This window comes from Heptranchias perlo, chromosome 13 (genome assembly GCF_035084215.1).
Source record: "Heptranchias perlo isolate sHepPer1 chromosome 13, sHepPer1.hap1, whole genome shotgun sequence".
Lineage (NCBI taxonomy): Eukaryota > Metazoa > Chordata > Chondrichthyes > Hexanchiformes > Hexanchidae > Heptranchias > Heptranchias perlo.
In genome coordinates this window covers 62,818,634-62,833,809 of record NC_090337.1, presented here as the reverse complement: position 1 = coordinate 62,833,809, position 15,176 = coordinate 62,818,634, and the positions used below count along the sequence as shown (strand labels likewise).

General features: G+C 49.4%; 1 protein-coding gene across 1 annotated transcript in view; it reads left to right on the top strand.

Moving 5' to 3' along the window:
* ankmy1 (ankyrin repeat and MYND domain containing 1) overlaps nt 1-15,176 on the top strand; it is a 107,238-nt gene that overhangs the window by 51,282 nt on the left and 40,780 nt on the right. The window contains exons 8-10 of the mRNA XM_067995589.1: nt 3,375-3,524; nt 4,696-4,848; nt 9,679-9,786. Coding sequence (XP_067851690.1) covers nt 3,375-3,524; nt 4,696-4,848; nt 9,679-9,786 — 411 coding nt within the window. The remainder of the gene's footprint in view (nt 1-3,374; nt 3,525-4,695; nt 4,849-9,678; nt 9,787-15,176) is intronic.

Below are 15,176 nucleotides of genomic sequence, written 5' to 3'. Positions count from 1 at the left end.
TGGAATATGTGACGCCTTAACAATGACTTGGGTTCAGGCTCCGAGTTGTGTGACAGTCTTGAAACTCAACAACTTGCATTTACACAGCGCCTTTAATGTAGTGAAATGTCCCAAAGTGCTTCACAATGACGTAATCAGAAAAGAATTGGATGCTGAGCCAAAAAAAAGTTATTAGGATGGTTGACAAAAAAAAAAGCTTGGATAAAGAATTGGGTTCTAAGGAGGATCTTCAAGAAGAAAGAAAGACTTGCATTTATATAGTACCTTTCACGACCTCAGGGCATCCCAAAGTGCTTCACAGCCAGTGAAGTACTTTTGAAGTGTAGTCACTGTTGTAATGCAGGAAACGTGGCAGCCAATTTGCACACAGCAAGATCCCACAAACAGCAAAGAGATAAATGACCAGATAATCTGTTTTAGTGATGTTGGTTGAGGGATAAATATTGGCCAGGACACGGGGTAAAATTCCCATTCTCTTCTTCGAATAGCACCATGGGATCTTTTACATCCAACTGAGAGGGCAGAAAGGGCCTTGGTTTAATGTCTCATCCGAAGGACAGCACCTCTGATAGTGCAGCACTCCCTCAGTACTGCACTGGAGAGTCAGCCTAGATTTTGTGCTCAAGCCTTTGGAGTAGGGACTTGAACCCAAAACCTTCCAACTCAGAGGCAAGAGTGCTACCAATTGAGCCATGGAGGTGGAGAAGCCAGGGGCCTTTATTTGCTTTCCAGGACAGTTTTGGCTGAGGAGAGTGAGGCTCAATAGCGCTTGATGTGGTGATGGATGACAAGGCCAGTTGTGCACCAAGTATGCTCGCGTTTGCATCCCTTGGACTGGAGGGAGCGATGAGGGAGGTCATATCGGGGGAAATGACCGGGATGGGAGACAACCAAGGTTTTGCAGGGGACAAGGGCACAAAGGTGGAGGTGACGGAGTGGTTGTGTAAATCGACAGTTGCAGAAGGATTGTAGAGAACGGAGAGCCAAAAGCTAGGCCGTTGGGAGTTTGAAAATACAGTTGTAAGGGACTTGAGGGAGAGTTTGCAGAAGGAAGTGGGTTGGAATGGAGTAGGCGGATGTGGGTGGTGAGAGAGCTTTGTTGGAACGTGGTGTAGTACACCTGTACCATGTGACACGTACAGTAGTGTGACCGTATCATGTGACTTGAGCTGCGTTGTTCTAGAGCTGTACCAGCAAAGATAAAGGGGGAGGTGCCGGCCGCTGCCCAGTTACAGATGGCCTCAGTGTCCCACAGATATAGCGTGGAAGAAAAATCAGACAGGGTTCCTGCTCCAAATCGTGATCCATTGATTCCTGCTGGAACGTTTACATGCATGGACTTCAGGTAAGGAGAGGATTAGACTCTTCTGTGATATCAGTCAATGGAAAAGGGGATGGGGTGAGGGGTGAAACGGGTGGCCGATTCGCTAGCGCCTGTTTTGCGCTACCCGCCCAAGACCAACTTCACCCTCATTATCTTCAGCAGAGGAGAAAGAAGAAAAAGAGGTAAAATTGGGCCATTTCTGATCTGGCCCTGCTGGTGTCTAAAATACGAGGTTCAGCAATGGGCTGCCATTCTGGCATTGTGTAAGGTGCTGCCTGAAATGTGGGGCCTATTTTAGTGGGTGGAAGCTCTTGCTGCCCACCAGAATCAGCCGGGGTCACTGCCTTAGATACATTCCCAGTTGGACAGCGTGACCTGCGCTTATGTATTTAAGTTCAACCCTGGCAGAACTCCAGAAGTCATGAATGCCATCAGTGGGTCAATGGAGATGTCTGGTCTAGCAGGCAGGGAGGACCTAGACAAGCGAGTGGTACATCACAACCTTCATTAATATAAAACACCTTTAATAAGTGACAAGCCTTTACCCCTTCTCTGAGTGCAAATTTGAAGCTGCCGCTTTGGGCAGAACTCAAGTACCACCATGTGATAATGGGATGATAAGCAAGCTGTCGACCTGGAAATGGGCCTCACTACCACCATCCCCCCTACGATCTCCAACCCCCCCCCCCCCACCCCACAATTTCCAACCTTCCCCTCGATCTCCGACCGCCCTCACGATCTTCGACTCCCCACGACCTCCGACCCCCCACGATCTCCGGCCACCCTGATGTCTTACCGCGCCAAGACCGAGCCCCCGATGACTCTCCCAATGACCAACTCCCCGATGACCCCGACCCCGACGACCGACCCCCAATGACTCCGACCCCCTGATGACCGATCGCCCTGATGACCCTGACCCCCCGATGCCCGACCTCTAGATGACCCCTGAACCCTCACTGACACCCAACCCCCCAAAGACCGACCCCCGCCCCCCCCCCCCACCACATCTAAGACTTACCTGCTGGCATCCACTATCCCTGGCTGTTTTCCCATTCAACTGACAGCCAGCCTGTCAATCTTGACACACAAATCCCTTTGCCACACGCAGCAGTTTGAAAGTCTGTATCAACCCAAGTGGACACTCATGCTGCTTTCCCCCTGGCTCCATGTCATGTTGACCTACTGGGTGATACACTTCATTCCTCCAAGAGGACTGGGACAGGGGGTCTGTGCCCAGACTTCTAAGGGTGCTCCTGGCCAGACGCAGGGAGCAGCTCTGTGAAGTCCTGTGGCCAGTTCCTCCTCCAGGGAAATATCTGGCCTGCACTCAGCACCTCCACACAGCTGAAACTCAAGATTGGGGAAGGGGGGAGGATCAGAACCCATGTCCCACCGTACTGCACCGTCTCATTCTTACGTCCCTGTATTCCTTGAATATTGTCCTTTGTGAGCACTCTGACGAGGTGATGGTTCATTTCTATGTCCTTTTTGGCAACCAAAGGTATTAAGGGATATGGGCCAAAGGCAGGTATATGGAGTTAGATCACAGATCAGCCATGATCTTATCAAATGGCGGAGCAGGCACGAGGCGCTGAATGGCCTACTCCTGTTCCTATGTTCCTATGAGTGAGGAATCCTCGTCAAGGATTGGCGCGGTTTTGTTGAGCATTAATCCATCAGTGCCCAGTGCCGTGGAGCAGGAGCGAATCCCGCTTTGCTCTGTTCCCGATCTGAACTAGGATGAGCGGGGATGTAGGCTGCACTTCCCAACATCTCCCAACAGCGCTAAGGGATGATAGGAGCAGAGAGTCAGACCCCGGGGCAGTCTCTGGTACCTGGTTGGCTCCAGGAGTCAATGGCAGCACGTTGGAAGATGCCAACGACCTTACTCCCCCCGCCCCCCCCCCCCACCAGCTCCCAGAATCAGGCCTTGCAGGTGAAGAAATGAGGGTGATAGCACAAAAAAAATGACAGGATTACCTAAGTGAACATCCCATGAAAGATAAATAAAGGTGAAAATGAGGACTGGGTTTCTGCTGTTCACTTACAGATGAAGGGAGTGAAAGGGATGCCCCCACTCCACATCGCTGTGGCTATCCCTGGCAGGAAAGGAGTGAAGATCACTGAGCTGCTGCTTAATGCAGCGGCCGACCCCGACATTGGAGCAGAAGATCAGGATGAGATCTACGAGCCTGACAAGGTACCGTTTTCAATGACCGATTGCCACACACTTGTTTGTGGAACTCCTTTAACCTATTGGGGTAAAGTAGACAGGGGAGGAGCAGTGGGTTCATTGGCTGTTAGCCTAGGAGTTACGGGAAGGTCAGGGAATGATAGCCACGTCTATCTATCTCGTTTTTGCATCTCATGAGTGGCCGACATGTCAGTAGGGCATGAAGCTGGTTTTAAGAGAATGGGAAACTTGAGCCAATCAAAACCACTCCAAATAAATCACTAGTTGAAAAAAAAGTTACTGACGCTTTTCTCTAGAAAAGAGGTGGCTGAGGGGTGACCTGATAGAGGCCTTTAAAATTAAGAAAGGGTTTGATAGGGTAGACATAGAGAAGATCTTTTCACTTGTGTGGGAGACCAAAACTAGGGGCTAAATATATGATAGTCACTAATAAATCCAATCGGGAATTCAGGAGAAACTTCTTTACCCAGAGAATGGTGAGAATGTGGAACTCACTGCCTCAACGAGCAGTTTAGGTGAAGAACATAGATGCATTTAAGGGGAAGCTGGATAATCACATGAGAGAGAAAGGAGTAGAAGGTTATGCTAATAGGCTGAGATGAAGAGGGATGGGAGGAGGCTTGTGTGGAGCATAAACACTGGCCAGTCGGCCCGAATAGCCTGTTTCTGTGCTGTACGTTCTATGTACGGATGAAGAAAATTACATTCGGTTAAAATGAGGGTGTCTCAGAGTGTGGACCATGTTATACAACAGCGGGTAGACTCTGAGCCCTCCTGATGGCACTGTTTTTGCAATGAGTAGTGTTTCACTGTCTCATGACCAGTGGAGAGGACGTTGCAAGAGTGGGGCTTAGAGGGTTAATTTATGAAGTCAGGCTGCATAAACTGAGCTTGGTAAATGGAGATCTTACTGTGCGTCATGTTTGCCCTTGTAACAACAGTCACGGCACTTGACAAAGTAAGATTTTTGTTGGGTAAGTGTATGAACGGTCACGGAACCAAGGCAGGTAGATGGAGTTAAGACTCAGATCAGCCATGATCTAATTGAATGACAGAATGGGCTCAAGGGGCTGAACGGCCTACTCCTGTTCCTGTGTTCCTATAAGTCATCGGCTGTGCAGCACTTTGAGACGTCCTGAATAAGTCAAAAGACAAACGCAAGTTCTTTCTTTCACAGCCCCGTGAGTCGAAGTCACTGACAGGATTCGTTGTAAAAAGCCCCAATCAGTTGGGAGTGCCATTACATTACCACGAACCTGCTGAAATAACTCCCAAGGAGGATGGACGAACACCTTTACATATCGCTTCCCAACGTGAGGACAACTACAAGGTAGGAAACCATAATGGCACAGCGTAACGAGCACAGCCCCGGCCATGGTGTGACGGAACGCTCCCCCCTCCCCACCCTGCTGGATTCCATCGGTTTTACAATTACTGGCGGCGATTTTCGTTACGGGCGTAGACCGGGTGAGCAGGCAGTGGGCAGAGCTCGCCCGCCGCCCGTCGAACATCAGCATCGAGAGGCTCGACTGATTGCCATGGTGCGCTCTCATTAGCATGCCTCCGACAAGCAGCTGTGCGTTCAGAGCGTCGACAGGAAGCCCCCCCCCCCACTGAGGGAGGGGTCGGAAAGACCAGCAGCTCCTCTGTAGAGCCATGCTGTTAAGATGGGGGGGGGCAAGCAATAGTGGTGGGGGGAAGGGGAGACGCAGGGGGACCAGCAATGGCGAGACAATTTTTGTAGGTTCAGAAGGAGTTCCCCTCACATTTGTTCAATAAAATAACTCCCTTTTCCGTTTCTGGAGCGTCCACCAGTGGTCCCTTTAAGGATCGCTGGTTAGATCACTGGGTAAGGGTTAGGCAGCATGCACTGTGGAAACCCAACATTACATCACGTGGGCCCGATTGGCATGGGTTGATGAACTGCCATCTATTTGAAGCTGGGAGAGATGTAGCAAAGCAAAGGAGCTGAGGAAGTGCATGGGCCGTGATAATGACACTCTCTATTCTCAGAGGGATCTTGAGTGTGGCGCTCTCTATTTACTAGAATGGTCATGATGTGGAGATGCCGGTGATGGACTGGGGTGGACAAATGTAAGGAATCTTACCACACCAGGTTATAGTCCAACAATTTTATTTTAAAATCACAAGCTTTCGGAGATTATCCCCTTCGTCAGGTGAATGAGTGAAAGGTTCTCAAATCGCATATCTTATATTAGGCTGGGACACCATCACACCAATCAAAAGGTGTCGTTGGTGTTCAAACAGGCCAGTCACGGAGAACAGCACGTCCCAGTACACTGAATATACATTGTGTCAATTACACAGACAGAGAGAAAGAGACCCAAATGGCAGAGAGAGAGAGTATTAAAAACAGATAACTTTTTTTTTCCTTTTGCTGGTGGGGTTACGTGTAGCGTGACATGAACCCAAGATCCCGGTTGAGGCCGTCCCCATGGGTGTGGAACTTGGCTATCAACTTCTGCTCAACGATTTTGCGTTGTCGTGTGTCTCGAAGGCCGCCTTGGAGAACGCTTACCCGAAGATCGGTGGCTGAATGTCCTTGACTGCTAAAGTGTTCCCCGACTGGGAGGGAACCCTCCTGTCTGGCGATTGTTGCGCGGTGTCCGTTCATCCGTTGTCGCAGTGTCTGCATGGTCTCGTATACGTTGCAGGAAAGGATGCCCCGGAGCATGGTACATTGGCGAGACCATGCAGACACTGCGACAACGGATGAACGGACACCGCGCAACAATCGCCAGACAGGAGGGTTCCCTCCCAGTCGGGGAACACTTTAGCAGTCAAGGACATTCAGCCACCAACCTTCGGATAAGCGTTCTCCAAGGCGGCCTTCGAGACACACGACAACGCAAAATCGTCGAGCAGAAGTTGATAGCCAAGTTACGCACCCATGAAGATGGCCTCAACCGGGATCTTGGGTTCATGTCACGCTACACGTAACCCCACCAGCAAAAGGAAAAAAAAAAGTTATCTGTTTTTAATACTCTCTCTCTCTCTCTGCCATTTGGGTCTCTTTCTCTCTGTCTGTGTAATTGACACAATGTATATTCAGTGTACTGGGACGTACTGTTCTCCGTGACTGGCCTGTTTGAACACCAACTACACCTTTTGATTGGTGTGATGGTGTCCCAGCCTAATATAAGATATGCGATTTGAGAACCTTTCACTCATTCACCTGACGAAGGGGATAATCTCCGAAAGCTTGTGATTTTAAAATAAAATTGTTGGACTATAGCCTGGTGTTGTAAGATTACTAGAATGGTGGCAGGGATGAAGGACTTCAGATATGTGGAGAGACTGGAGAAGCTGGGGTTGTTCTCCTTAGAGCAGAGAAGGTTAAGAGGAGATTTGATAGAGGTGTTCAAAATCATGAACAGTTTTGATAGAGTGAATAAGGAGAAACTGTTTCCAGTGATAGAAGGGTCAGTAACCAGAGGACACAGATTTAAGGTGATTGGCAAAAGAGCCAGAGATGACATGAGGAAACATTTTTGTTGTTATGATCTGGAATGCAAAGGGTGGTGGAAGGCTGGTGGAAACAGATTCAATAATAACTTTCAAAAGGGAATCAGATAAATACTTGAAGGGAAAAAATTTGCAGGACTATGGGGAAAGAGCAGGGAAATGGGATTAATTGGATAGCTGTTTCAAGGAGCTGGCACAGGCACGATGGGCTGAGTGGCCTCCTTCTGTGCTACCTACTATGATATTATGATAAGAAGGATCTTGACTGTGACAGGATTGTGTGATGATGGTTTGTGTGAGGAGGGATTGTATGTGTCGAGGGTTTGTGTGTCGAGGGTTTGTGTGTCGAGGGTTTGTGTGTCGACGGTTTGTGTGTCGAGGGTTTGTGTGTCGAGGGTTTGTATGTCGACGGTTTGTGTGTCGAGGGTTTGTATGTCGACGGTTTGTGTGTCGAGGGTTTGTATGTCGAGGGTTTGTGTGTCGAGGGTTTGTATGTCGACGGTTTGTGTGTCGACGGTTTGTGTGTCGAGGGTTTGTATGTCGAGGGTTTGTGTGTCGACGGTTTGTGTGTCGAGGGTTTGTGTATCGACGGTTTGTGTGTCGGTTTGCGTGTCGGGGGTTTGCGTGTCGAGGGTTTGCGTGTCGAGGGTTTGCGTGTCGAGGGTTTGTGTGTCGAGGGTTTGTATGTCGACGGTTTGTGTGTCGACGGTTTGTGTGTCGACGGTTTGTGTGTCGACGGTTTGTGTGTCGAGGGTTTGTATGTCGACGGTTTGTGTGTCGAGGGTTTGTATGTCGACGGTTTGTGTGTCGACGGTTTGTGTGTCGACGGTTTGTGTGTCGACGGTTTGTGTGTCGAGGGTTTGTATGTCGACGGTTTGTGTGTCGAGGGTTTGTATGTCGACGGTTTGTGTGTCGAGGGTTTGTATGTCGACGGTTTGTGTGTCGAGGGTTTGTATGTCGACGGTTTGTGTGTCGACGGTTTGTGTGTCGAGGGTTTGTATGTCGAGGGTTTGTGTGTCGACGGTTTGTGTGTCGAGGGTTTGTGTATCGACGGTTTGTGTGTCGGTTTGCGTGTCGGGGGTTTGCGTGTCGAGGGTTTGCGTGTCGAGGGTTTGCGTGTCGAGGGTTTGTGTGTCGAGGGTTTGTATGTCGACGGTTTGTGTGTCGACGGTTTGTGTGTCGACGGTTTGTGTGTCGACGGTTTGCGTGTCGAGGGTTTGCGTGTCGAGGGTTTGTGTGTCGAGGGTTTGTATGTCGACGGTTTGTGTGTCGACGGTTTGTGTGTCGACGGTTTGTGTGTCGACGGTTTGTGTGTCGAGGGTTTGTATGTCGACGGTTTGTGTGTCGAGGGTTTGTATGTCGACGGTTTGTGTGTCGAGGGTTTGTATGTCGACGGTTTGTGTGTCGAGGGTTTGTATGTCGACGGTTTGTGTGTCGACGGTTTGTGTGTCGAGGGTTTGTATGTCGAGGGTTTGTGTGTCGACGGTTTGTGTGTCGAGGGTTTGTGTATCGACGGTTTGTGTGTCGGTTTGCGTGTCGGGGGTTTGCGTGTCGAGGGTTTGCGTGTCGAGGGTTTGCGTGTCGAGGGTTTGTGTGTCGAGGGTTTGTATGTCGACGGTTTGTGTGTCGACGGTTTGTGTGTCGAGGGTTTGTATGTCGACGGTTTGTGTGTCGAGGGTTTGTATGTCGACGGTTTGTGTGTCGAGGGTTTGTATGTCGACGGTTTGTGTGTCGAGGGTTTGTATGTCGACGGTTTGTGTGTCGACGGTTTGTGTGTCGAGGGTTTGTATGTCGAGGGTTTGTGTGTCGACGGTTTGTGTGTCGAGGGTTTGTGTATCGACGGTTTGTGTGTCGGTTTGCGTGTCGGGGGTTTGCGTGTCGAGGGTTTGCGTGTCGAGGGTTTGCGTGTCGAGGGTTTGTGCGTGTCGATGGTTTGTGCGTCGAGGGTTTGTGCGTGTTGATGGTTTGTGCGTCGAGGGTTTGTGCGTGTTGATGGTTTGTGTGTCGAGGGTTTGTGTGTCGACGGTTTGTGCGTGTTGATGGTTTGTGAGTCGAGGGTTTGCGCGTGTCGAGGGTTTGCGTGTCGAGGGTTTGCGTGTCGAGGGTTTGCGTGTCGAGGGTTTGCGCATGTTGATGGTTTGTGCGTGTTGATGGTTTGTGTGTCGAGGGTTTGCGTGTCGAGGGTTTGCATGTCGAGGGTTTGCGTGTCGAGGGTTTGTGCGTGTTGATGGTTTGTGAGTCGAGGGTTTGCGCGTGTTGATGGTTTGCGTGTCGAGGGTTTGCGTGTCGAGGGTTTGCGTGTCGAGGGTTTGCGTGTCGAGGGTTTGCGTGTCGAGGGTTTGCGTGTCGAGGGTTTGTGCGTGTTGATGGTTTGCGTGTCGACGGTTTGCGTGTCGACGGTTTGCGTGTCGACGGTTTGCGTGTCGAGGGTTTGCGTGTCGAGGGTTTGCGTGTCGAGGGTTTGTGCGTGTTGATGGTTTGTGAGTCGAGGGTTTGTGCGTGTTGATGGTTTGTGTGTCGAGGGTTTGTGTGTCGACGGTTTGCGTGTCGACGGTTTGCGTGTCGACGGTTTGTGTGTCGAGGGTTTGCGTGTCGAGGGTTTGTGTGTTGAGAGTTGTGTCGAAGGTTCACATCGCTGCAGGTATTGATGAACGAGTGTGCTGTCTTGTTTCAGTATCCTCACCAGATTGTTCACCATCTCCTGAGACACAGAGCAAATCCCAACATATTATGGAGCGGTCACTCGCCTCTTTCGATGGCAATCGCCAGTGGAAACGACCTGGTAGGTGTTCCCTTCAAATTCTTTGAAATTGCAAGACCTTATTTACCGTCTGTCACCACAGGATGGAGAGTCAATATTTCCTCATCTTGGTTGTCCCCACTATCACCCCAGTATTAAATGTCCTCCTTCTGCAGGGACCCCTGCTGGAAAGTGTGTGCACATCAAATGAGGACAAGATTGGGCTTGCTGTCAATTCTCCTCCCCCCTGCAAAAAGGTCAAACTCCCCGAAAGGTCAATCCCCCCATCCCAACAGGCCAATCCTTCTCCCAACAACGATTGACATGTTGGGGAATTCCCGTTGTCTCAGGCTCCCTTCCCGGTACCCAGAAACCACACAAATTATGACCCTTATGCTCCCCGCCCTCTGAATCAGGCTTTCCAGGACTGGGGAACTGAGGCCAGAAACCCAGCACATCACAAGCCCTAAACCACCCACAATCCGCTGGACCCTGTGTATCAAAGGAAGAGAGGGGCTGAAAGTTTAAAATTTAGAAACAGGGAAAAGTGATGAAGTGGGATTTATTGGGCCGGAATTCGCTGTAGCAGGTGAACGAACGGAGGCCTGCGTTAGTTGGACTTGCTCTTGCCCGTTTAATTGCCATGAGACCTTGCACTGGAAGTTGCTGGGAATGCGAGACGGAAGTGGCACGGCGGCCTCTACAGGGCGTCTGGGACCTGTGTGAACAGGTACATCACCTTAACCAATCAGATTGAAGGATTGTGAAATAAACAGCGCAAGGGCTGAGAAGGAAGTGTAAATTAGAGTGGCTGAATTCAATGTCAAATCAGGTAGAGAAAGAGAAATAAAGAGAGGGAAAGAAAGATTGGATTACGAAAGAGAAAAAAAAGACAGAAAGGAAAAGTTTTTTAAAAATTTAATTTCCACACTTGTAATCGTTAATTTTCAGTGCCAGAGAGCTTGTTTGGCAGTAATTAACATTTATCACGCTGTTAAAAGGGTATTTTGACTGGAATGGACAAGCCCTAACTCTTTTTGCGAGTTTAGTTTGTTGCTAACTGCGTAAACACAGCAACTTCACACCGTTCAGTGCATGTGAAAGGTGAGGCAGACAGTTAACGGGGGAGCGGTGCATCTCGGACAGCAACTTCCGCATTTTTGCGTTTAACTGCGCATCTGACCTTGCCTGAAGTTCTGTGCGATTTGTGCATAAATAACGGTGAGCACCGTTAGCCTCACCATTATTTTGACAGCAAATTCTGACCCATTATATCGGAGAGAGGATTTTGCAAATGTTTACAGCCTTGGGGAAAATCTTTTGAAAATCCAGTCGCATTTTGGCTTATGAGGTTACATTTGGCCTTGTTATTTTGCATTGGGTTCAAATTCCTGCAGTACTGACTATTTGCCATCAAGTGGTGCCAGTATACTATGTATCTCTGTATGGCGAGTTATTCCCCTCGAGTGGCAGAAACCAGTACTACAGCTGACAGGGTGTCGGGCAGGATGGGAAACTGCAGTTATTACTGAACACAGAGCAGGAGGAAAGAGAGTTCAGCACTAGGGGTATTGAGAAGTTGGAAATTTACAAACTCAATCCTCTTAATTAAAAAGAAAGTCAAAGCCTTGGAGAGGAGATTTACCGGAATTATACCAGGGATCAAGTTACATCGAAACTACAGCACAGAAACAGGCCATTCGGCCCAACTGGTCTATACTGACATTTATGCTCCACATGAGCCTCCTTCCTCCCTGCTTCATCTAGCCATATCAGGATACCCTTTCTATTCCTTTCTCCCTCATGTGTTTATCTAGCTTCCCCTTAAATGCATCTATGCTATTTGCCTCATCTACTCCTTGTGGTAGCGAGTTCCTCATTCTTACCACTCTCCGGATAAAGAAGTTTCTCCTGAATTCCCCATTGGATTTATTAGCGACTATTTTATATTTATGACCTCTAGTTTTGGCCTCCCCGACAAATGAAAACATTTTCTCTACGTCTACCCTATCAAACCCTAGCATTACCTTAAAGACCTCTATCAGGTCACCCCTCAGCCTTCTCTTTTCTAGAGAAAAGAGCCCCAGTCTGTTCAGCCTTTCCTGATAAGTATATCCTCTCCGTTCTGGTACCATCCTTGTGAATCTTTTTTGTACCGTCTCCAATGCCTCTAGATCCTTTCTGTAATATGGAGACCAGGGCGGTGATTCTAAACCCCAAGAACGGGTGGGTTGGGGACGGGTGGGAGTTGAAAATAGTTGTTTTTTTGAGTTGCAACCATAAAATTTTCGGTCTTTGCGTTCCCAGTGGGAAGCCTGTACTTTAACGAGCCGACATTAAACCCGGAAAAAAAGCCTCGACATTGACTCCGGACTCCATGAAATCTCATGGCATCAGGTCAAACATGGGCAAGGAAACTTCCTGCTGATTACACCCTACTGCCCTCCCTCGGCTGATGAATCAGTCCCTCCTCCATGTTGAGCACCACTTGGAGGAAGCAGTGAGGGTCGCAAGGGCACAGAATGTACTCTGGGTGGGGGACTTCAATGTCCATCACCATGAGTGGCTCGGTAGCACCACTACTGACCGAGCTGGCCGAGTCCTGAAGGACATAGCTGCCAGACTGGGCCTGCGGCAGGTGGTGAGCGAACCAACACGAGGGAAAAACTTACTTGACCTCGTCATCACCAATCTACCTGTCGCAGATGCATCTGTCCATGACAGTATTGGTAGGAGTGACCACCGCACAGTCCTCATGGAGATGAAGTCCCGTCTTCGCAGTGAGGACACCATCCAACGTGTTGTGTGGCACTACCACCGTGCTAAATGGGATAGATTCAGAACAGATCTAGCAGCTCAAAACTGGGCATCCATGAGGCGCTGTGGGCCATCAACAGCAGCAGAATTGTATTCCAGCACAATCTGTAACCTCATGGCCTGGCATATTCCTCTCTCTACCATTACCAACAAGCCAGGGGATCAACCCTGGTTCAATGAGGAGTGTAGAAGAGCATGCCAGGAGCAGCACCAGGCGTACCTAAAAACAAGGTGCCAACCTGGTGAAGCTACAACTCAGGACTACATGCATGCTAAACAGCGGAAGCAACATGCTATAGACAGAGCTAAGCGATTCCACAACCAACGGATCAGATCAAAGCTCTGCAGTCCTGCCACATCCAGTCGTGAATGGTGGTGGACAATTAAACAACTAACGGGAGGAGGAGGCTCTGTAAATATCCCCATCCTCAATGATGGCAGAGTCCAGCACGTGAGTGCAAAAGACAAGGCTGAAGCGTTTGCAACCATCTTCAGCCAGACGTGCTGAGTGGATGATCCATCTCGGCCTCCTCCCGATGTCCCCACCATCACAGAAGCCAGTCTTCAGCCAATTCGATTCACTCCACGTGATATCAAGAAACGGCTGAGTGCACTGGATACAGCAAAGGCTATGGGCCCCGACAACATCCCAGCTGTAGTTCTGAAAACTTGTGCTCCAGAACTAGCTGCGCCTCTAACCAAGCTGTCCCAGTACAGCTACAACACTGGCATCTACCCGACAATGTGGAAAATTGCCCAGGTATGTCCTGTCCACAACAAGCAGGACAAATCCAATCTGGCCAATTACCACAGCATTAGTCTACTCTCAATCATCAGCAAAGTGATGGAAGGTGTCGTCAACAGTGCTATCAAGCGGCACTTACTCACCAATAACCTGCTCACCGATGCTCAGTTTGTGTTCTGCCAGGACCACTCGGCTCCAGATGTCATTACAGCCTTGGTCCAATCATGGACAAAAGAGCTGAATTCCAGAGGTGAGGTGAGAGTGACTGTCCTTGACATCAAGGCAGCATTTGACCGAGTGTGGCACCAAGGAGCCCTAGTAAAATTGAAGTCAATGGGAATCAGGGGGAAAACTCTCCAGTGACTGGAGTCATACCTAGCACAAAGGAAGATGGTAGTGGTTGTTGGGGGCCAATCATTTCAGCCCCAGGACATTGCTGCAGGAGTTCCTCAGGGCAGTGTCCGAGGCCCAACCGTCTTCAGCTGCTTCATCAATGACCTTCCCTTCATCATAAGGCCAGAAATGGGAATGTTCGCTGATGATTGCAGTGTTCAGTTCCATTCGCAACCCCTCAAATAATGAAGCAGTCAGTGCCCGCATGCAGCAAGACCTGGACAACATCCAGGCTTGGGCTGATAAGTGGCAAGTAACATTCGCGCCAGACAAGTGCCAGACAATGACCATCTCCAACAAGAGAGAGTCTAACCACCTCCCCTTGACATTCAACGGCATTACCATCACCAAATCCCCCACCATCAACATCTTGGGGGTCACCATTGACCAGAAACTTAACTGGACCAGCCATATAAATACTGTGGCTACAAGAGCAGGTCAGAGGCTGGGTATTCTGCAGCGAGTGACTCACCTCCTGACTCCCCAAAGCCTTTCCACGATCTAAAGGCACAAGTCAGGAGTGTGATGGAATACTCTCCACTTGCCTGGATGAGTGCAGCTCCAACAACACTCAAGAAGCTCGACACCATCCAGGAAAAAGCAACCCGCTTGATTGGCACCCCATCCACACCCTAAACATTCACTCCCTTCACCACCGGCGCACTGTGGCTGCAGTGTGTACCATCCACAGGATGCACTGCAGCAACTCGCCAAGGCTTCTTCGACAGCACCTCCCAAACCCACGACCTCTACCACCTAGAAGGACAAGAGCAGCAGGCACATGGGAACAACACCACCTCGACTTGGAAATATATCTCTGTTCCTTCATTGTCGCTGGGTCAAAATCCTGGAACTCCCTTCCTAACAGCACTGTGGGAGAACCTTCACCACACGGACTGCAGCGGTTCAAGAAGGCAGCTCACCACCACCTTCTTAAGGGCAATTAGGGATGGGCAATAAATGCCGGCCTCGCCAGCGACGCCCACATCCCATGAACGAATAAAAAAAAAGCCGGGTTGCGGTCACGACCCAAAAAACAATTATTTTCAACTCCCACCGCCCCCAACCCAACCATTCTTGGGGTTTAAAATCACCCCCCAGAACTGTGCACAAGTGTGGTCTAACCAAGTTTCGATACAAGTTTTCAATTCCATCCCTCTCGAAATGAACCCCAGTGCTTGGTTTGCCTTTTTTAAGGCCTTGGTAACCTGTGTCGCTACTTTTAGTAATTTATGTATCTGTACCCCTAGATCCCTTTGCTCCTCTATCCCGTTCAGATTCTTACTATCCAACCAGTATGTGGCCTCTTTATTCTTCCTACTAAAATGCATCACCTCGCACTTATCTATATTGAAATTCATTTGCCATTTACATTTTAACGCATCCTTCCTTTGTATTAACTGCACCCCAATTTTGTGTGGTCTGCAAATTTTGAAATTGTACTTCCGATTCCCGAATCCAAATCGTTAATGTAAAT